General features: G+C 45.2%; 1 protein-coding gene and 1 long non-coding RNA gene across 12 annotated transcripts in view; one reads left to right on the top strand and one right to left on the bottom strand.

Moving 5' to 3' along the window:
- Positions 1 to 479, bottom strand: part of LOC308596119 — a 28,705-nt gene extending 28,226 nt beyond the window's left edge. The window contains exon 1 of the long non-coding RNA XR_014012323.1: positions 339 to 479. This is a non-coding gene — a long non-coding RNA (uncharacterized lncRNA). The remainder of the gene's footprint in view (positions 1 to 338) is intronic.
- The window catches only part of LOC308594927 (serine/threonine-protein kinase PAK 6-like), a 51,190-nt gene that overhangs the window by 26,226 nt on the left and 2,149 nt on the right, over positions 1 to 22,815 (top strand). For 7 of the 11 annotated variants that reach the window (XM_081208502.1, XM_081208501.1, XM_081208509.1 and 4 more), the window contains 7 exons: positions 3,496 to 3,704; positions 7,446 to 8,078; positions 15,308 to 15,793; positions 17,017 to 17,150; positions 19,482 to 19,608; positions 21,252 to 21,377; positions 22,200 to 22,334. In XM_081208502.1, the coding sequence (XP_081064628.1) occupies positions 3,501 to 3,704; positions 7,446 to 8,078; positions 15,308 to 15,793; positions 17,017 to 17,150; positions 19,482 to 19,608; positions 21,252 to 21,377; positions 22,200 to 22,334 (1,845 nt within the window). In that variant the 5' untranslated portion in view covers positions 3,496 to 3,500. Of the gene's footprint in view, positions 1 to 519; positions 613 to 1,289; positions 1,443 to 3,495; positions 3,705 to 7,445; positions 8,079 to 15,307; positions 15,794 to 17,016; positions 17,151 to 19,481; positions 19,609 to 21,251; positions 21,378 to 22,199; positions 22,335 to 22,815 lie in introns of those variants that run through there. The other 4 variants (XM_081208506.1, XM_081208505.1, XM_081208504.1 and 1 more) reach the window with 3 other exon arrangements.

Below are 22,815 nucleotides of genomic sequence, written 5' to 3' on the forward strand. Positions count from 1 at the left end.
TAACTGGGAGTATATCTGAGGGAACTACGGTGATCTTTTTAAGAACATTGACACCCCCCACTTATTGAGTTTTATTCCTATCTTCCTTTTGTTTCTTACTAATTGGCATAGGAGCCAACTCCTAGGGGCCGAGGTCCTTTTGGCCCCCGCAATAAAATATTTGAGCCCTCTCCCCGGCAGTTGATGGGCATTGCGATTCAAATGGTGTGCATGTGATCAGTTATGTGGGGCGAGGCTTACCTGCCCCCTTCCCAATATTTTATTCAAGATGACACCCCTGCTGATGGGAGTAATAAGTAAGCAGTGAGCATATCCAAAATGCATATTGCTATTTATACCAAAACCGTCCTCTGTTTGTTGTCATGAAGCAGCAAATTCAGGCAGTTATTTGAAAGGAGAAGTGTTAACAGAAGAAGGAGTGACAGCAGGTGTGTTTGTGTGTGATGGAATGGCGAGTGGAGTCAGAGTGAGTGACAAATACTCTCCGTCTCTCGAGAAGGGCAGTTAGGAGACAGTTGGGCAGAGAGAGAGAGAGAGAGAGAGAGAGAGAGAGAGAGAGAGAAGCTGTTGAGTGGGAACAGAAAAAGAGAGAGAGGACTGCTTCAAAGGCTGGTAGTCAGAATAGCTCTTCCAGGGGGGAGTCAGCGTGTTAGGCTAAACAGAACCATTGTTCGTTGTTTTGTACTTGTTCTTCTGGGTGTTATTTTCTATAAATAAATATGTTTAATTGCTTTACATTTCTGAATGTCTTTTGGTTTGGGGGAATATAAGGTAGCATATCTCACCCCATGCAATGGCTTTGGCTTATATAGTGAATTGTATAAAAGAATAATCTTCCTGTGGTGTATCTGAAGAAGTGTGCATCCACACAAAAGGTCATACCAACTTAGTTGGTCTCTAAGGTGCTACTGGAAGGATTTTTTTTTTATTTTGTTGCGGTGTAGCAGTTAGAGTACTGGACCCGGGAGACCAGAGTTGAAATCCTGACTCATGCATGAAGCCCATAGGATAACTTTGGGTCTGTCACTATCTCTCGGCCTAACCTGCCTCAGAGGGTGATCGTGCGGATAAAATAGAGAGAAAGAGAAGTATTTATGTCACTGAGCTCCTGGGAGAAAAAGTGAGGTATGAATGTAATCATGAATAAAAGTAGAGCTTTATAGGTGGAGGCAGCTGTGTATTTGGGGGGGGGGGACTTAAGGGGAAGTCTAGACTTGGTGGACAGGTAGGAGCCAGGGCCTTTTAGGGAACGTCTGGGACATCACACCATTTTTGTTTGTATTTTGCAGAGAGCTAAAGAATAGACAGGAATCTCTGGGGAACTTTGGAGAAGTGGAAGCATGAGTGACCTATAGCAGAAAGGAAGAAGCCAAAAGTGTTATGAACTGCCCTCTGCTTGACCATTCCAACTGGTCATTAGAAGAATTAATAACTAAGAATTGGTACCTACGTTTGCTTATATCCTCCTCCCTCCATCTTCCTTTTATGTTGTATCTTTCAGATTGCAAACCTGAGGACAGAGACTGTCTTATTACTGATCTTTGTAAATTGTTGTTATTTTATTTTATTGACTTATATACCGCCTTATACCCGGAGGTCTCAAGGCAGTTAAGTACTCTGGGAGCCGTTTTTCAACAGAAGAACAGAGCATATGTTCTTGTGTGTATATCTATGTGTGTATATCTATGTGTACAGTATGTGTGCAGTATGGTACCACAATGTACTGCTTTACAGGGGGACAATGTAAAGTAGGATAACCCAGTAGTGCTAGCACTGTGTCTGGACACTCTGAAATCTAGATGAATGCAAACCTGGGCAGGTGTGTGTCATTGTGTAGGTTTGATATACATTGGACAGGTACATAGATGATCTAGAATTTATCAACCAGTTTGCTGATCAGAGTGGCCAGCTCATCTCACACACTGTTTGCTAGTTCAGCAGTTTTCCTTTTAAGGTAATCTGGCAAAGGCCCGGTTTGCATGTGACTGAGTGGTTATATGGTTTGGCTAAGTGTAAATGTGTAGATTTCTAGAGAGATTGTGGCTCCTGTGCTTCTCCCCCTGTAAACCACCATGGTACAGCTTGTGGACTACCTTGGTTACACCTGGCAGAAGCAGATTTAGGGTAGCATGGTTGGTTCGGTCACACTGGGAGAATGGAGCATGGGAGGCAGGTGTGTGTATCTGAATGTTGGTGTCACACAGGGTGCTGCTGAAATTTTAGAACCCACAGTCTGCCACTGCAACTGGAGCAAGAGAAAGCCAGAAACCCAGGTTTGGATGTCACACTAAGCCAAACCATGGCTTACCTTGGGCAGCATGGCAGCTGCAGATCTGGGGGAGGAACTCAGATGCTGTGATCTCCTCTGCAGGAACCTGTGTGTTCACACTAAACCATGGTTTAGTGCAAGATGGAGCTGTTCCGACAGGTCTTTGGCCAGGGTTCAGTCTGACTCCCTCTCTCCTTTCATAAGAACTTGCATGAAAGTGGCCTCCCAGTTTTTCTCACAGGTGCAGATAAGTTCAGCACAAACAGTTGGGCTTGGTGACAATTTAATGTTCCCAGCCCTAATCTTCGGGTTGCCATCTGATTGGGTTTTATTCTGATCCTGATCTGATTTTAGGATGTATCTTAATTGATTGCCTGATTTTATGTTAATGTGTTATACATTTGATGTTAGCCACTCTGAGCCTGGTTTTGGCCGGGGAGGATGGGGTAATAATAATAATAATAATAATAATAATAATAATAATAATAATTAGTGTTATGTGAAAATCAGGTTACCTTTAATCATCCCCCCTTTGTCTTTACCATTTAGATGCTTGTGTTTTGGGTTCCCAACTGTCTTCAGAGAAGGAATGGCTGCTCTACATCTTTCATGAGCAACATTTGAATCTTGTCCATTTTTAAACCTGTTCATTAATTAAATCTAGGCACTTTTGTGGGCACTGTGATGCAGTTTGCAGACAAAATGAACTTCCCTCTGAAGTCAGCATGTCACAGTAGTGCAGTATTATAACCATCCAGCTATTACGGACTGCGCTGACCCCAGAAAATAGGGCAGGATGGCAAAGAATACATTCAGAATATGTGGTACATATTTTTGCTTGGAGCTATGGTATTAGCTGTGACGACTGTGATGAACAATATGGAATGCGATCACGTTAGTAAGCGTGACACTGAAGTGTGATGCATAATGCAAATATTGCCAGAAAAGTCTGTGGCTGCTACAGTAGACATTATTCCTACTGAATTCATGCTCTGCCTCTGACCCAAATTCAGAGCAAAAATATCCCAACTGTGGTAGTGAGCAGGCTCAGGAGAGCTCCTTGTGAAGTTGAAGAGCTGTGCAGGCAACTGAAATCTGAAAAGAGAGAAAGCTCTGCATGGAAAATGTGGGTCTCCAGCTGAGCCTTACAGTTGGAACGTGCGACTAGCTTCTTGTATTGTGGTCCAAAAATAAATAAATCAGCTTATTTTATCTTTCTCATCCAGGCACGATGTTCCGCAAGAAAAAGAAGAAACGCCCCGAGATCTCTGCTCCACAGAACTTTGAGCACCGTGTGCACACCTCGTTTGATCCAAAGGAGGGGAAATTTATTGGCCTGCCTCTGCAATGGCAGAATATCTTGGACACTCTGAGGCGGCCCAAACCTGTCGTAGACCCTTCAAGGATCACCCGGGTGCAGCTTCAGCCTATGAAGGTGAGGATGAAATATCTGAACTCTCCCCAATCATCTGGAATCTGAATTAAATATTCCCTCCTTTACATTTCAGCTTGTCAGATACGGAGGGGATGCAGCAACTCCCTTATAAAGAATGGTTGCAAGGTGTGGGATTTTATAGTTCAGAGATAAGGCAAATAAGAGGTGACATGATAGAAGTTTATAAAATTATGCATGGCATGGAGTAAGCGGCTAGAGAAGCCTTTTTCTCTTATACTCAACTCATGGACACCTAATGAAGCTGAGTGTCAGAAGATTCAGGACAGATAAAAGAAAGTAATTTTTCATGCAATGCATAGTTGAACTATGGAACTGGCTCCCACAAGAGGAGGTGATGGCCACCAACTTGGATGGCTTTTTAAAAGAATTAGACCAATTCATGGAGGAGAGGGCTGCCAGTGACTCCTATGCATGATGGCTTTGCTCTGCCATCACAGCTGGAGGCAGGAAGAAGAAGAAGAAGAAGAAGAGGAATTTGGATTTGATATCCCGCCTTTCACTCCCTTTAAGGAGTCTCAAAGTGGCTAACATTCTCCTTTCCCTTCCTCCCCCACGACAAACACTCTATGAGGTGAGTGGGGCTGAGAGACTTCAAAGAAGTGTGACTGGCCCAAGGTCACCCAGCAGCTGCATGTGGAGGAGTGGAGACGCGAACCCAGTTCCCCAGATTACGAGACTACCGCTCTTAACCACTACATCATACTGGCAATGCTTCTGAATGCCAGTTGCTAGACACTACAGTAGGGGAGAGGGCTCTTGCTGGTCAGATCCTGCTTGCTGGTTTCCCACAGGCAACTGTTCAGCTACTGTGAGAATGGGAAGCTGGACTCAATGGTCTATTTAGCGACTGTCCCTTTTCTGTGGAACACTCTTCTTGTTGAGATAGAACAGGCACCCACTATCCACACATTCTGGAAACAATTGAAGACATCTTTGCTGCAACAGGCTTTCCCAGCTGGATGTTTGCCATGGGTGTCTATTTTATATGGTTTTAGATGTTGGCTTTTTAAAACAGTTTTTTTGTGTGATTAATACATTAGCAACAACTTTCAGTGGTATAGGAGCCCTTTTCTCTTTCCTGTCTGGGCATTCTTAATCTCACTTCAGAATTGATGTTGTCCTTTATTTTTCTTTAACTGCCTAGATATAATCTCATTCCATCTTGGGAAAGCATGTGTGAAGCAAACTGTCTCGAAGCCCGTTCTGTTGCAGTAATCCAGAAATTATGAATATGGGAGATTGTTTGAGAGAGATTGAAGAGGCCAAGCAACCCCTGTTAAGTGGGCTCCTTGACCTGAGTGTTTGTTTCAGCCATTTCCTCCCCACCCCCCGCAACTCTTTTTTTATTAAATTATCACCACATACAGAGCAAGAAGCCCAACCCATCTGCCAGGGCCCGTCTCCTGAGCCAGCTGGGTGGCTGACAGAGCAAGTCAGACTGTTGACAAAAAGCAAAAGAGCACATATGCGTGCCTGCACAAGTAGATGGATGCATTTCCATGGCAGAAGTGGAGAGAAGGAACATCCTAGTCCTAGTGCAGATCCCCATGTTCCTGATAGGGCAGCATATTTGTTCGAGCTTTTCTCTGCCTATTTTAGAATCGCTACCACCGGCCAGAATAGGTAAAGAGAGAGGAAAGAGATAGTTATGGTTGGGTCATAGGATTGGCTTAAACCCGGATGGATGGATCAGGCCTTCCTGACCGATTATGGAGTAGCACATATGCCTATGTGAATGCTCTCTGGTAGTCCTCTACCATATTTATATCTATTACAGTGAACTGCATGCTTACATGAATAAGGGAGTCAGTAGTCAGGAGAAGCTACTGTTTTGACTGCTGCAGTTAATTCAGCCTGTGTTTTATGAAGGCACTGCAGAGATGTTAGCAAAGGGAAGAAATTCTCTTCTCACTCCAGGGGAAGTTTCCCCCCCATACGGATTGGGAATGGTGCCAGGAGAAGGCATGGGTATTGTATCGGGCCTCCCTGTGGTGAAATAGATGGTGTTAGTTAATAGATTCTTAAGCTTCTTATTTCCTAAGTAAATGAGTTGGCTAAGCTGCAAGGTAGATAAGGTGTGGGAGGGGCAGGTGTCTGGGATGGAGAGACGTGTGTGCTATACAATGGTACCTTGGGTTACATACGCTTCAGGTTACATACGTTTCAGGTTACAGACTCCGCTAACCCAGAAATATTACCTCGGGTTAAGAACTTTGCTTCAGTATGAGAACAGAAATCATGCTCCGGCGGCGCGGCGGCAGCAGGAGGCCCCATTAGCTAAAGTGGTGCTTCAGGTTAAGAACAGTTTTAGGTTAAGAACGAACCTCCGGAATGAATTAAGTACTTAACCCGAGGTACCACTGTATTACGTTCCAGAATCAACATTATTTGCACATGGTCACAATATGATTTGTCTCAGAATGGAGCCAGTTTCTTACTGTGGGCGAGTTGGTCGGTGAGAACATAAAGCTATCATTATTATAGATTTAGTATTGCAGATGATTTCCCCCACAGCATTTTGATACATCACTCAGTAAGGGGTAGCAGACAGCTAGAACAAGACTGTGGATTGTATCCAAATAGCTGGTTCATCATGTGTGCATTTACTGTGGCTTAACTCCAAATTCTTCCTTTCTCATATTGTCTGCACAGACTGAAACAAGCCCAGCTCCCTCAGCCCTATGATTGCTTGAACTGAGCCTCAGATATTACCCCTATTCCATTGTTGTCAAAAATGTGAGCTAGTGGCCAGAGTGGGGAGGGCTGCATTCACCTCGCGCCTATTCCAAAATCTCCTAAAGGCTCTCTGCACTGCTAGAGATATGTCTTTAATGCACGAGCAAGACTTTGGTTGGAGCTGCTGCAGGGTGCGATGGTAGGAGCTGAATGGGTGCATCTCCTCCCCCCTTCCATTAATGCAACTATTGTTGTGTGTTTGTCAATGACTGAACATGGCTCCAGTTTTTAGAACAAATAGCAATTAAAAACAAATAGCAGGAGGCACAAATGTACTGTCTATCTGAGGCGTGGGGGGCGGTGGCTTTGCATGAGGTATATTTCTCAGCACCTTGCCATGTTAAGTCTGTTTGTAGGTAGCGCCAAGCCCTTTTCCAATTCAAGTTCAGCATCACACAGTAGATGACCATCTCGATGGGGGCCCTGGAAGACCTGCTCCCAGTCTTGCAGGCGCTTTCCACCTACGTGGGAGGGCAGGGCCCTGACGGACTCCAGCTACAAAAACCAGGGTGCTGAACAGAGACTTGGGCTGGGGTGTTGTTTGGGGTTTTTGTTGTGGGGGGGGGAGTTGTTGCTCTCGAATTTTTATATCTTTATTTTAGATCTTGAGATTTATGTGGCAATTGTTCAGTTTGCTTGTGTATTTTAAATGTTTTATTTATGACTACTTTTGTCATGTTGTAGTTATGTATATTTCTATGTTGTAAACTGCCTTGAGCATGGTTTGAACTGTGGAAAAGTGGCATACAAATAAAATTTTGTATGTAATCTTTATTAAATTTGTATACCACCCTTCATCTGTAGATCTCAAGGCACTTCACAGCATATGTGAATGTGCTTCACCCCATAAATCTCTAATTCCAGTGAGAGGTAGGTTCAAGTTACACACTCAAAATGCCTGAGAATCTTCTGAATAAATCATTTGAGAATGCCTGAACTGGTGACCACAGAACGTTAACATAGCTTTTGTTTGTTTTGTGGTAGACGGTTGTGAGAGCCAGTACATTTGAAGTGGAAGGATATATCTCTGGGATACTCAATGACATCCAGAAGCTTTCCCTCATCAGTTCAAATACCCTGAGGGGGAAAAGTCCCACGAGCAGGAGAAGAGCCCAGTCGCTGGGGCTTCTGGGAGAAGATGGACCCACTGACATGTACCTACAGTGTGCGGAACCAGACTGGGCAGACAAATATGGAAACTACCTCAACTGCAATGGTGGGAGCAAGTCCTCGAGACGGCAGACTTTATGGCCAGATTATAAACCTGCATTGGACGGACAGGCTCACTCCAATGGCCTCGTAATGAAAGCGCAGTCTCTTGGCCCTTCAGAATTCCAGGGCGCAAACAGCCGCTTTATCCCACTCTCCTCAGGTTTTCAGCGCCAGCAATACATCCCGGTTCCTGAGGCAAACAGTGAAGATGCTGGAAGGGCATGGAGCTCCGAAGAGCATTACGCTCAGCCTAGCCAGGGGAGCCAAGCTAATTTGAGGCCGCCCGGGGAAGGCAGTCCTGACTCCAAATCGAGAGACAACAGCTTGAAGAGGAGGCTCTTGAGAAGCGTGTTCCCCTCGTCCAGCGCCTCAAACAAGATCGGAAACAGCCAAACACAGATAAAGGTATGTTTATTTTGTGCCAGAGAGGTTGGTGCCTTTCAAGTACAGTTCTGAAGGTCAATATGGCTTCTAATAGTTTAAAGTTAATGTCAGGCCAGGGCTTATGCTTGCATTATGGAGCAGCTATTGGCCTAAATTTGCACTGATGTTACACCAATGACACAATCCACAGAGCATGCGCAATATATGCTGGTATATTCTTTGGCAAACTGTATTTCCTCTTGTTGCCCACAGTACAGCTGTCAAGGGAGCCAAGACAAACAAGCAAATCTATGTCTGCAATCATCATAATCTGCTTGTCAATGTCATTGTCCTTGGCAGTAGTGTAGTGGCGAATTCATGGTGGTCACACCCATGCGTCGTTCTAAGATCATACAGCTTTCTTGGATTAAACAATAATCTTATAATTATATCATAGCCATAATTAAGGATGCATTGCCCCAATCAGTGCAGATCTCCATGTTTTGCCTTTTAGCCAGATCTACTATTTTCTGTGCACATACGTGGGCAAATGATTTGGAGCTCCAACATCCTCTTTGGGAGGGACTTAAGTTGTGTTTTCTGTGAAGTTCTATTGTATGGAGCAGAACTTGCACACCATTCTTTTGAAGCTGGAGCACTGTATGCTTTCAGTGTTCCTAGATGCTTAGCTTTGGAGCATGAAGTGACTACAAAGCTCCCCTTTCATGCTCATTGGGTGGCTGTAGGACTCTGGAGACAGGGACCCTGCTGCAGAATAGTATCAGGTCTTGGACAATCCATTACTCTGGATCACTATGCAACTAGTCCTTGGACCCTCTACTTTTCTTCAAAAGGTATGTTTCTAGGCCTCATGACGATACGGAAGTGCAATGAAATTTGATCTTTGTGTACTAAAGACCCAGATGTTCCTGAATCTGAGACTACCTATTATTCTTCTCATGGGGAGAAAATCATAATTGGGGCTGAATTTTGAGTGAGAAAATACCTGTTGGAAATATGGTGAATGCAGCTGCCCTGCCCTCGAATGGCCATTCATTCACTTAAGCTCTCAAGGTTGCATTTGTTTAAGAAAATAAAATGGTAGATCAGTGGTTCTTAAGCAGTGGGCTGGGACCCACCAGTGGGCTTGTGTCATTGTCTGCCTCCTTCCTGGCCTGCTCTGCCCCAAGCAACCCAGTCATATTTTTTATTATAATATTTATTTATTTATTTATTTAGCAAACAAGCTGGGAATACAAAGGAAAGGAACAAGAGAGGAAAGTTGTTACAGGAGGAAGAAGTGAATGTAGAAGGACTGGAGGGAGGGATGAAAAAAAACCTGACAGCAGTGGCGTAGCGTGGGGGGTGCAGGGGGGCCGCACCGGGCGCAACATCTGGGGGTTAGGGTTAGTGGGTGCAAATCCATGGGTTAGGGGGCGCAAATTACTTGCCTTGCCCCGGGTGCTGACAACCCACGCTACGCCACTGCCTGACAGGCTGGGGTGCATGTGCTGAAAGTAAGGCACAAGTTGAGTGTGAAAGGAGAATGGGATAAGAAACTACAAGAGATGGGTAAAAATACTTAGAGAGGCAAGTAGGAGTGGGAAGGGGAAAATATAAAAGAAAAAGCCTTCTCCATGTAGAGACACTGGATCAGCAAATTCTGTCTAAATTGAAGAGGCTGAGTCACAATACCTCCAGAGCCAACATCTGTCGTAGCTTGAAGAAAGTTGAGCTATGGAACTCCTCGCAGCAAGGAAAATGCTGTGGTAAAGAATTTATCAACATTGAGTTGATATCCATGGAAAATTATGCTAGTCATTGATAGGTGGATATGCCAAATGCTGTCTCCATCTGCCACTTTCTGATGGGCTTTGCCCCTGCACTGTCATTTTGTGGCTGGTGGGCCTCAGTCATTTTCCACGGTCTCACCTGAAGGTAGAAAGCTTGAGAACCCCTGGGCTGGGGGCAGGATTCCTGTGACTGCATGAACCTCTCCTTTGGCCCCACACAGATCCTTGGCCTTCCTGATGTCTCCCACCTCACACAAACACTGTGCCAATGCCTTTTTTTACTTTTACCAAAACGGCTTTTATGAAATTAAATGCCTTAGTTACAATTCTAGTTCCATCTCTTCTCCGCATTAAATCAACCTGAGTATAGCTCATGATTTACAGGATTTCTTCAGTAATCACTTTCAGTTTACGGATGCCAGAACAAAATCCAAAACAGAGTTCCCTGTGTTGTTGCACATCAGCTGCTAGTCGGGGAGGCTGAGCAGCCTAAACAAAGTCCCTTCACCTCTAGCCTCTTTGGGGCTTCCTCTGCCCTCTCTGATGTCTTTTTCGAACTCCATGAGCGTCTCCTCACTAGCCACAAGGACTCTTCAGTCTTGCACCGCTTCCTGATATGATTCTATTTATTTCATTATTTTCCGGCACTTCACATATACAGAGTTGTGCGTGAGTAGAACTTGTGTATATGGTGTGTGTGTGAAATGTCTGTAATTTTAAAAATGGCACTCCTGGCTTTCCCTTCCTCAATCTGATTCTGAATGGTGCTTTCAGACATCCAGGATTAAAAACCAATTCAGCCTTTAATGCTGTGAATTCTTTGGAAGCTGGTTGTGCACGACTCCTGCAGTGTCAGCTGGTTGCTGCTATTGACTAACCACGTTTGTTCTGGGCCAGCCAAGAGGAGGAAGCTCAGCTGAAAGTGTGTTGAGTTCTGGCTGACTCAGAACATATTCATAAATGCAAGAGGATGACACACACTGTGGTTGCTCAGCGAGAGCAGATTGCAAGTAGTGAGCGAGTCAGGCTGCGGCCCATGTTAACTTGACCTAGATTGCAGCATCACCACTCTTTCCCCTAAAGGGTGTTTGCAGAGCACCTTGAGGCCTCTGCTGGTTTCTCATTCTGTGTCTTTCCTTTCAGTGAAAGGGGGAAAAGCAAAATGGTATGGATCGCACAAGTAGGAATTGGTGACTCTGTCAGTTTCAGTTTCTCTCAGTTTCTCATTTTTGCACTTTCAGCTTTCCACAGCAGTTTGTGTGCTACTTTAAAGTCCTTATGAAAATTAATCATCAGTTAATTTTTGCTGATAGTCAAACCTCGGTTGTCGAATGTAATCCATTCCAGAAGACCGTTCGACTTCCAAAACGTTCGACAACCGAGGCGCGGCTTCCGATTGGTTGCAAGAGCTTTTTGCACTCAAGTGGAAGCCGTGTTGGACATTCAGATTCCGAAAAATGTTTAAAAAACTGGAGTGTTTACTTCCGGGTTTTTGGCGTTCAGGAGCTGAAACTTTAGAAAATGGAGCCGTTCGAGAACCGAGGTTTGACTGTACAGTGGTACCTCGGGTTACATACACTTCAGGTTACATACGCTTCAGGTTACAGACTCTGCTAACCCAGAAATAGTGCTTCAGGTTAAGAACTTTGCTTCAGGATAAGAACAGAAATCGTGCTCCAGCGGTGCGGTGGCAGCAGGAGGCCGCATTAGCTACAGTGGTGCTTCAGGTTAAGAACAGTTTCAGGATAAGTACGGACCTCCGGAACGAATTAAGTACTTAACCTGAGGTACCACTGTATAGACATATTTGTATGTAATTTTGCCTGATATGCATGTTTCTGCAAAGCAGTTTTACCTAATATAACTCATTTTTATATAGGATTATATTATTTTCACTAATATGTAGATTTATATGCCCCCTGGTATGTATATTTTTGTTCACATGACATGCCTGGAGAACTGCATTGCAAAATTTGGAGAAGCATAGATTTTGAAAGGTATTTCAGTTCGCATATTGTTTCAGAAAGTAAGAATTAGGTGGATTCATCTTTCAGTGTGAACTGAATCTATTTTCTCCTCCATCCCTAGACAGTAAGGAGGTCAAGTCACTGAGGGAGGGGGAACCACAGAGGTGTCTTGCCTGAGGACCCTCCAGATTGTGGAACCAACACTTGTTAGAGTGATAGCAGAAGGGACAGGTTATTTCAGTGGTGGGCTGTATTCTGTGGAACTCCCTTCCAAGCAATGCATGGTTGGCCCCTTCAAACGTGGCATTCAGAAATGCTTAAAAAAACCTTTCTCTTTCGAGCACCTTTTAACTGATGTACTTTTATTGGACCCACCCAGCTATACAATTCTGTGATTCTATGATGCTAGCAAAGTGTTTCTACTGCCTGGATTATATTTCAAAGTATGTCTGCTTACTTTTTGTATTTTATTTTTTAAATTAGAAAGTTTATACAGTGGTACCTTGGGTTAAGAACTGAATTCGTTCCGGAGGTCCGTTGTTAACCTGAAACTGTTCTTAACCTGAAGCACCACTTTAGCTAATGGGGCCTCCTGCTGCTGCCGCGCCGCTGGAGCACGATTTCTGTTCTCATCCTGAAGCAAAGTTCTTAACCTGAGGTACTATTTCTGGGTTAGCGGAGTCTGTAACCTGAAGCGTATGTAACCTGAAGCGTATGTAACCCGAGGTACCACTGTAATATGATAATGAGTATTTATGTTTATACTGCTGCTCACTGCCTTCAGAGAACTTTGTTCATCCTATAAACATTTAAAATAAACAGAACAAATTTCTGTTTTTCTAGGCACATGGCTACTTGTGCGTGTGTGTTTTTAGAAAGCTTGACATGGAGAATGGATATTTGGTCCAATCATTAGGAAGGAAGGCCTCTGTGAGCAATGGCACCTCTTTTTTTGGGTGCTCTAGGTTACATAAAACACGTCTGTAAAACAAAGCTGGAGGTTTGAAAACACCTTTCCTCCAGGAACGTGTCTCAGCTGGAATGGAAGGGTGGTGCAGGTAGAAGACGGGGAAGTAATTTTCAACAGGCAGTTACTTGTAACTCTGTGTGTGTGTGTGTGTGTGTGTGTGTGTGTGTGTCCCCAACCCACAATGTGTTACTAAGCAAAATAAATTTGCATTTCCCTGTGTGTGTGTACCCACAGAGGTCAATAGGTTAAAAAATAAAAGCTTATCTTAGATAGTTCACTATGTACAGTCAAGGTGGAGTATAGGTGCTGGGAAAACAGGAAAACTTCCTCTCCTCTCTATTATATTATGTATTAATTTGTCAAAGCCACACCTCCTTAAGGTTAAGGCCACTGACTTTCAGCTACTTAATAAGGACAGCATTTGAACCTAGAAAAAGAAGCTTGCGACTCAGTCTGGGCCCACAGTGGATCTACTTCTTTAATCCCCCACAGACACTGCTTTCTCCAGCCCAGCTAACCAAAGGGCTGCTTTCCGATGCGTCTGTGTCTTGGCTGCCACTTTACCTGTCCATATCCTGAGAGGTTTCAACTGATTCAAATCTCTTCCCTCACCAAGCCATGAAACCCATATTTTCTCAGCTGGGCCTACCTCACAGGGTGGTTGTGATTATAAAACGAAGTAATCCCCCATCTACACCACCCTGAACTACTTGTAGAAGAAGTGGGATGGGACAGAAATGTAAATGATAGCAACAACGATCATCTCATGTGGCTCTCTATTAATTTAGGTGTTTCAAGCCAAGCTGTAGCAAACTGCTGATCTTCTAGAACTCTTTTCCTCTTAGGTTGGGCTTATGTTGTATTCTCTCATAAAGCAAGGCTGGTTCTCTTCAGTAGTGTCCTGGGGGATTCTTGTATTCTTCAGGAAAGAAATCTAACTTCTTTTGAAATAACCCAAAACCAATGCAATAAAAGCATTAATGCTGTACTACTGCAAGTCGCTGTGCCAGTGACACGAGGATCACTTACATTTATTGAAACTCTCTGGGCATTTTTCCCAAGAGAATGCTGGTATTATGGCCAATGTTCCAATTTGGGTAATTACATTTTCTTTTATTTGACTCTCTCACTGCATCTTCACTTGGGTTCTTAACAGAGCACTTTTCATCCATCAATCTTAGATCCGTTTACAAAGTGGCCAAAAGTATTTATTCACTTTTTATGGATGGGGGGTGGGGATAGATACTCTGACTAGCATTGGCTCTTGCAGATCTCAGGCAAAGAGAGGTCTATCACTTAATTTTTAAGAGTATGCTTAGAGTTGTTCTTTTTTTTTGTTTGGTTGCTGCCTTGAAGAACAGATAATGTTGGTTGCTTTTTGGGGGGAAGAGCTAATGACTGATTGATTTGTTGTCATACAGATACTAGAAGTGTGAAATGTTTTGTTGCATGGAACCAAATTGTTTATGTTTCCAGTGTGCGTGTTTTGAAAAGTCAACTAGCTTTAACAAATAAAACTGAGCAACTATGTTTTTTTAATGCATTGTGAGTGTTCTTGCATATAACACAGAAAACTTGTTTTCAAGGGGTGGGGGCATGTTCTTAGGCTTCTCTGGATGTCTACAACAAGCATTTCCCCTTGTTGTACTTCTGTCATCACCAAACCAGTTTTTCAAGAGGTTTGCAGCATGTTAGAAGGTGCCTTGGAAAACACAAATCTCCCCTTTCCAAGCATAACCAGCACTTTGCTGATAGAGATGTGTACATTTGGTGTGGTGTGACACTGTAAATCAGTGACCTCATTCACATGTCATGGTAAGCCATACTTAACCGTTTCCTGTGAATACACCTGTCTGAGCCTTTTCGCTCATCCCTGCTAGCGTGGAAAGGAAACAGACTTAGTGTTACATCTAAACAAGAGATTGCAATTTGTATCACACCAAAGAAATCACAACCAGTAAGCTAAGAACCATTTGGGCTTGTTTGTCGCTATTACAAACTTCATGTAGTTCATCCTGAAACAGCCCTGGGTATAGTTTTTGATTATTCAAATTGTAGAGGAACAGGAGAACCTGGCTCCCCTGTGGACATCACACAAGGCCACAGATCTCCCCTGGTCTTGCGGTGCATGCCAGCCACAGCGGGAAGGGAGAGACAAGCAAAGTGCTGTGACTGGGCCTGATGCATTGGGCATGGGGGCTTGCTTGGGATCAGCCCCACCTTGCCCTCAGAACACACCACTTGTGGCTTTTTGCTGGCTATGAACCATGGGGCTCATGCCAGCGATACTCCTGCTTGCCTGCCTATTCAGCAGGTGGGATGAAGAGCTTTGCATCACTCCACAGGTAGGGGCCAGTGGAACCCAGCAGGGCTGGACCAGGGGCCCCTTCCATGTCCTCCATCCCAGGGCAAAGCAGGTTCAGATTGCACCCTTAAGCAATTAACGATTCAACAGAAATTCATTTGAGAAATGGACTCAGATTTTGTAAAACTGACTTGATAGCCCTCCTAATAATGCTATTTTCTCCTGCTCTCCTCCAGCCCAGTCCTTTCTTCCGACCGCCACAGCACTGGGGTTCACCGCACAGCCCTGCTGCCAAATCCCAGTCCCTTCCCTCGGACCAGCCAGCGCCAGAGTACGCTCGGATTTCAGAAGCTGGGACCCCTCAGAAATCCCTGACTGCAGAGACTGCAGCGGCCCTGCCTCCAGGCCGGCCGTCGCCTGCGGGGTCCCCCCGGAACAGACACACCCAAACCAGCTCCAGCAACCTCCACCTTCCCTTGGACTCGAAAGCCCAGCCATCCAGTGAAGATCCGGTTGTCGTAACTCACGAGCAGTTCAAAGCTGCTTTGAGGATGGTGGTGGACCAAGGCGACCCCAGGACGATGCTGGAAAACTATGTTAAGATTGGGGAGGGGTCTACAGGTATCGTCTGCATTGCACGCGAGAAGCATTCTGGACGGCAGGTGGCAGTGAAGATGATGGACTTGCGGAAGCAGCAGCGACGAGAGCTCCTTTTCAATGAGGTGACTAGATGAGGGAAGAGATTAATGGGATGGCAAGGAATACTGAATGGGGTGGATCCAGATTTAAGTTAGCTGAGCTTTAGTGCACTGAAATCAAAGGGATTTGAGTTAGACATGACTAAATTACCCTATTGATTTCAATGGGACTAAAACATGCCTAACTGGAACCAGTCCTGTATTTCTAAAGGCAGTCGACAAAGAGAATATTGGCCAGATTACAAAAGAGGGTATAGTAGTTAATATAGAGTAGGGAGATGAATGAAGACAGTGAATACTCCAGGCAGGCTATTGATCTGCGACGTTTGGGATGTACCGTATTTTTCGCCCCATAAGACACACTTTTTCCCCTCCAAAAATGAAGGGGAAATGTGTGTGCATCCTATGGGGCGAATGCAGGCTTTCGCTGATGCCTGGAGAGTGAGAGGAGTCGGTGCGCACTGACCCCTCTCGCTCTCCATGCTTCAGGAAGCTATCCGCAAGCCTTGTGAACCCGGAGGGAGGTCCCGCCAGGCGCGCAAGGCTTGGGGCGGCAGCCTGAAGCCCGAAGCACGGGGCGTCCTCCGGAGGACGCCCTGTGCTTCGGTGTCCGCAAGCCTTGCGCGCCCGGCGGGACCTCCCCCCGGGCGCGCAAGGCTTGCGGACATCTGCAGCTCGGGCTTCCCCCGCCCCAGCCCTGTGGCTGGGGGGGGGATAATTTTTTTTTATTCATTCCCCCCCCCCCAAAAAAAAAAACCAAGGTGCGTCCTATGGGCCAGTGCGCCTTATAGGGCGAAAAATACGGTAAATGTTTGGAACTTACAGTGGTGCCTCGCAAGACGAAATTAATCCGCGAGTCTCTTCGTCTTGCGGTTTTTTTGTCTTGCAAAGCCACGGCTATTAGCGGCTTAGCGGCTATTAACGGCTTAGTGGCTTTAAGAAAAAGGAAACAAACTTGCAAGAACTCGCAAGACGTTTCGTCTTGCAAAGCAAGCCCATAGGGAAATTTGTCTTGCAGAACGACTCAAAAAACGCAAAACCCTTTCGTCTAGCGAGTTTTTCGTCTTGCGGGGCACCACTGTATTTTTGATGTTGTGAGATTGCATCGTTTGGTGATCCAGTTTGCTTTGTGCAAACTGTATCTGATGGAAAGTCCCATTGTGCACACAGAAATCCTTGCACTGATGGTTACTTTGCACTGCGCTGGATGCAAGCCTCAGTTCCATGTCTATCCACATCTTTCTCAGGTGGTGATAATGAGAGACTACCAACATGACAATGTGGTGGAGATGTACAAAAGCTACCTGGTTGGTGATGAGCTCTGGGTGCTGATGGAATTTCTCCAGGGAGGAGCCCTCACGGATATTCTGTCCCAAATCAGGTAGGTTAAAGCAACACATTTCTTCCCTCCTTTCCTGCCTAAAATATCATAGAATCATAGAACTATAGAATCGGAAGAATCCCCGAGGGTCATCTAGTCCAACCCCCCGCAATGCAGGAATCTCAACGAAAGCATCCATGACAGGTGGCCATCCAACCTCGGCTTAACAACCTCCTGAGGGAGACTGTTCCACTGTCGAACGGCTCTTACCAACAGAAAGTTCTTCCTGATGTTTAGTTGGAAACTCCCTTCTTGTTACCTGAAGTCATTAGTTTGGGTTCACCACCCTACCCTCTGGAGCAGGATAAAACACGCTTGTTCCCTCTTCCATGTGACAGCCCTTTAGATATTTGAATATGGCTATCCTATCTCCTCTCAGTCTCCTCTTAAAGGTAAAGGTAAAGGGACCCCTGACCATTAGGTCCAGTCGTGACCGACTTTGGGGTTGCGGCACTCATCTCGCTTTATTGGCCAAGGGAGCTGGCGTACAGCTTCCAGGTCACGTGGCCAGCATGACTGAGCTGCTTCTGGCAAACCAGAGCAGCGCACGGAAATGCCGTTTACCTTCCCGCCGGAGTGGTACCTATTTATCTACTTGCACTTTGACGTCCTTTTGAACTGCTAGGTTGGTAGGAGCAGGGACCGAGCAACGGGAGCTCACCCAGTCACAGGGATTCAAACCGCCAGCCTTCTGATTGGCAAGTCCTAGGCTCTGTGGTTTAACCCACAGCGCCACCCGCGTCCCAGTCTCCTCTTAGCCAGGCTAAACATACCCAATCTTGGGCCAGTAACCGTCTGTCAGCCTGATCAATCTCAATGGGTTGTTGTAAGAATAGAATGACGAAGAACCATGTAAATTGGCTTGAGATACTTGAGGAAAGGCAGGATACAGATGTAATAAATAAATGATAGCTTCCGTCAGCATAAGACAAATTCATGGACCATGGGGCTATCAAGAACTACTGGCCCTGGTATCTGTGTCTTATCTCCACTGTCAGAGGCAGCATATCCTTCTGAACGCCAGTTTCAGGAGAGCCCAAATAAGGTGTGTGCTGTTGCTTCTCATAGGCGTCTGATTGGCCACTGTGAGAATAAATAAGAACGCAGTCCAATAAACACAAGGTCCCATCAGCCACACCCAGCTAGCAGCCACTGGGGATGAATAGGCCTAGCGAGATCAGTAATGTAAATAAATACACAAAGAGGGACAATTACTTTCTGTCGCAAGCTGCCCACTCCCAGGATTTGTTGAGCTCAAGTTCTACAGTGTTAGATTTGCTAATAAATTCTACATTGGCAGTTTCCCACTGGTGCAATGTATAAAGGTGATATTGTGTGATTCCAGCATGCTGCCCCAACCTGGTTTGCTTGCGCAAAACTTACATGGGGGTTAGACTATGTCTTGCCTTCATTGAGCATTTGTTCCCGTTTGTTCGAGGGGAGGTTATACGACAATGAGCATTCATCCTGATTTCCTTGTGGGGTGTTTACACAGTATGTCTGTCATTAATCATCTGTTTATCCCACACTTTTCAGTGCATTTCTCTACTTTCCTACCCCTCCTAAAAAAATCAATTTCTTTGTTACAGTGCATTTGTTGTGCTAGGGCCACAGAACACTTTAATTCGCTTTAATTATGGATAGCTCTGTTGGTTAGAGCGTGGTGCTGATAATGCCAAGGTTGCAGGTTTGATCCCTGTATGGAACAGCTGCATATTCCTGCATATTAGGGGGTTGCACTAGATCAGGGGTAGGCAACCTAAGGCCCAGGGGCCGGATTCGGCCCAATCGCCTTCTCAATCCGGCCTGCAGACGGTCCGGAAATCAGCCTGTTTTTACATGAGTAGAACATGTGCTTTTATTTAAAATGCACCTCTGGGTTATTTGTGGGGCATAGGAATTTGTTCATTATTTTTTTTTCAAAATACAGTCCGGCCACCCACATGGTCTGAGGGACAGTGGACTGGCTCACAACTGAAAAAGGTTGCTGACCCCTGGACTAGATGATCCTCAGGGTCCCTTCCAACTCTTCAATTCTATGATTTTATGAATCCTTCCCACAAAATTCTGGAATTCTGCAAGTGTCTTTTGTATATGAAACTTCCACATAGCTATTCCAGTCACTGCAGGCCCCGTACTTCATAGATTTGTCTAATCCTTTTCTAAATCAATGGTTGTGGCTCCCACCATTCCATTACAAGCTCTGATACTCTGGACGGAGCAGGAAGTTCACTTAAATCTCATGCCATCAGACATAATTGGATATTTAATTGCTTCTGCTCTATGAAAGAAAATGACTTCCGATTTTTTTATTTTTGCTTCTTGTTTCAGGCTGAATGAAGAGCAAATTGCTACAGTGTGTGAGTCAGTCCTGCAGGCACTGGCTTACCTGCATTCCGAAGGTGTGATTCACAGAGACATTAAGAGTGACTCCATTCTCCTGACCCTTGATGGAAGGGTAAGAATTCCTTCGCAGTTTGGGTTCTTCTCTCTCCTCCCTGACAATGCTTTGCAAAGCTCTCTCTCGAGCTCCTCCGTGCCATAGCAAATTTTGTGCACTGAAAGTCACAAATTCATTCCGTAGTTTAAGATAGATTTCAGGCCCACGGTGGACAACCAATCCACATGAATTAGCAATTGCAAATGGCTTTAAAAAGTAAATTGCAAGCACCTTTGGGAGGCATCCAGATCAAGAACCCAGTGTATGTGGTGGGATTAGGAGGCTTTAACTCTTCGCCTCCCTGTGTTCCCAGTCCAGCCTGAGCCTTCTGTACCTGCATGGCGTGGGGCGCACACCTCCCATTGGAGCAAGTGGGGGCTCCCCCCATGCCAAGAAAATAGCAGGCAGCAGAGGGCCCAGTCCAGATTTGAACCCCAGCAGGAAGGGTCAGGCCAAAGGTTGAAGCCCCATTCCCTCTGCGGCAGGGTCCCAATCGGATCAGGCCTCTCATGCCCACACTTGACCTGTAGCAATTGCCTGGGGGTCTTTTTAATCTCATAGATGATGTCTTGTCTACTATGGTCCTCAGGCAGCAGTTTGGGCAAGACTTTTGCCCTGGGGCAGCCAATGTGATGAAGCTCCAGACATCTTGGGCTACAACTCCCATGATCCCTGGCAGCCCTGTTTAGGGAAGTTTTAAATGTTTGAAGTTTTATTCTGTTTTTAATGTTCTCTTGAAAGCCGCCCAGGGTGGCTGGGGTAGAAATAAATTATTATTATTATTATTATTATTATTATTATTATTATTATTATTATCATCATCATCATCATCATCATCATCAACATGCTGCTTGGAGCTGATGGGGTTTTTAGTCCACAACATCTAGGGGGCACCAAGTTGGCTACCCTTGGATATTCTCCTGCTGTTGAGCATAGACAGCACTAGGCTAGCCAAGGGTTTGTCAAACCTTGGTTCCCAAATGGCTCCGTTTCAGTTCCCAAACTCTGAAAACCCAGAAGTAAATGCTTGAAAACGTTTTTTGGAAGTCGAACATCTGACACAGCTTCCGTTTGAGTACAATAAGCTCTTGCAACCAATCAGAAGCCGCGCCTTGGTTGTTGAACATTTCAGAAGCTGAACAGGTTTCCGGAATGGATTACGTTTTACAACCGAGGTTTGACTGTAGTTTCATATGTTCACTTTTTGCCCCCTTTCCACCTCCTACTCCTGCAACCCAGGCATAGGAACCAACTCCTAGGGCAGGCATCCCCAACCTTCGGCCCTCCAGATGTTTTGGACTACAATTCCCATCATCCCTGACCACTGGTCCTGTTAGCTAGGGATCATGGGAGTTGTAGGCCAAAACATCTGGAGGGCCACAGGTTGGGGATGCCTGTCCTAGGGACTGAGGTCCCTTCGGCCCTCCCAATAAAATATTTCAGGGGGTTGCCCCCCCCCAGTTAATGGGCATTGCTATTCAAAGGGTGTGCATGTGCTGTGTCTTGTGGGATGGGGCTTACCTGTCCCCACCCCAACATTCAAGTTGGCATCCCTGGACCCAGGCTACCTCCAGGTTTTCCTACAACCTGCTTTATTTGCCCCCTTTCCCCATTTTATTTTCCTGGTAACTTTAGGGTAACGTTTTGCTTCTTTGGGATAGGTGAAACTCTCCGACTTTGGCTTCTGTGCTCAAATCAGTAAGGACGTCCCTAAAAGGAAGTCCTTAGTGGGGACACCGTACTGGATGGCTCCGGAAGTTATTTCAAGGTCTCCATACACCACAGAGGTAACTATCATTCCTGGACTGCAAAAGAGGCAGCAAATGAGCAGGACATAGCCGTTTAAACCTGGTTTACGATGCCTTCTGAAACCAATGCCTTGACATACATAGGTGTATCTGACCTATCATGCCTCAGTGTTTCCTGCTCTCTGCTACGTTACTTGGGAAGTGTGTGGCCCACCACGATGGGAACCGTGCTTGATGGTAGGATGCAGGAATCTGGATTGTGTTGCTTTTGCGTTAATTCCAGCAGCACTTACATCTCCACCCCAGTGAAAGGTTAGCATGAATATAAAACTGCTCTCAGTTTTGAAAGTCTAAAAGTAGCAAAGTCAAGCCCACAAATCCAGAATAAAACATGGAAATAGACAACTTTCCTATTTAACAAAATATGATTATATATTATTATTGTTTAGCAGAACTTGGAAGTTTTGGGTGGGTGTGTATTTGTGTGTAAAAGCAAAGAGGAAAGGTAATGACAGTCCTAAGAGGAACATTGTGAAGCAATGTTTTAGTGCTATAATTTGGAGGTTGGATGAGTCCTTTAAGATATCACAGGGGGGAACCAGTTGTTTTTGGACTCCAACTCCCATCAGCTCCAGCCAGTCTACCCAGTAGTCAAGTATGATGGGTGTTGGAGTCCAGCAACATCTGGGCAGCCACAGTTTCCCCACTCCTGATTCAGCCTTTCAGGTTCTTTCCTGATATAAGGCCCCCAGTACCTCTTTGCTAGTCTGCTTCACAGGTAAGAAGTTCTGTATACGCCAGAGGACCATGGGGTATCTTTCTACAGGCCATCTGTACTGATGCAATATTTTGCTTCTGCAGGTAGACATCTGGTCTTTGGGAATCATGGTGATCGAGATGGTGGATGGAGAACCCCCTTATTTCAGCGATTCTCCAGTCCAAGCAATGAAGAGGCTCCGTGACAGCCCTCCTCCCAAAATAAAGAATTCTCATAAGGTCAGTCAGTTTGTAAGAAATGTCGCAGCCAGGTACTTCATAGCCTCTAGCTGTACACGGAAAGGCATGAAAAAACCAGTATAGGTGGTTGCTTATGATAATCTCACATACGTCTTATGTAGCAGATCTGCACAGTGAAACAAAGGCACGTGTTATTAGCACGCAAGGTAATATATGTGGATTTGCCCTATTTTCCCCCTGTGTGGAAGTTCTTTCCATGTTGAAGGATCTTGTGATATTTGAAACTGCCGTGGAGAACATTTAAGGGCAGCTCCTGCTCCCTGAAAATTGGGCCATAGAACCCAAGTACAATTGGGCTGTTGCTTTATGATAGTTGCAGCCTTTGTGTCTATGTATCCCACCTTTTATACTGACTGCTTGAGATTTGTTCAGACTCAGAATCAAGAAGTTAGAATTGATTTCAGCTGTTGGTTCTATAGGCTGGTGCTGACATCTAGTGGCTAATACAAGAAATGCCTCT

This window comes from Podarcis bocagei, assembly GCF_964188305.1.
Source record: "Podarcis bocagei genome assembly, chromosome: 1".
Lineage (NCBI taxonomy): Eukaryota > Metazoa > Chordata > Lepidosauria > Squamata > Lacertidae > Podarcis > Podarcis bocagei.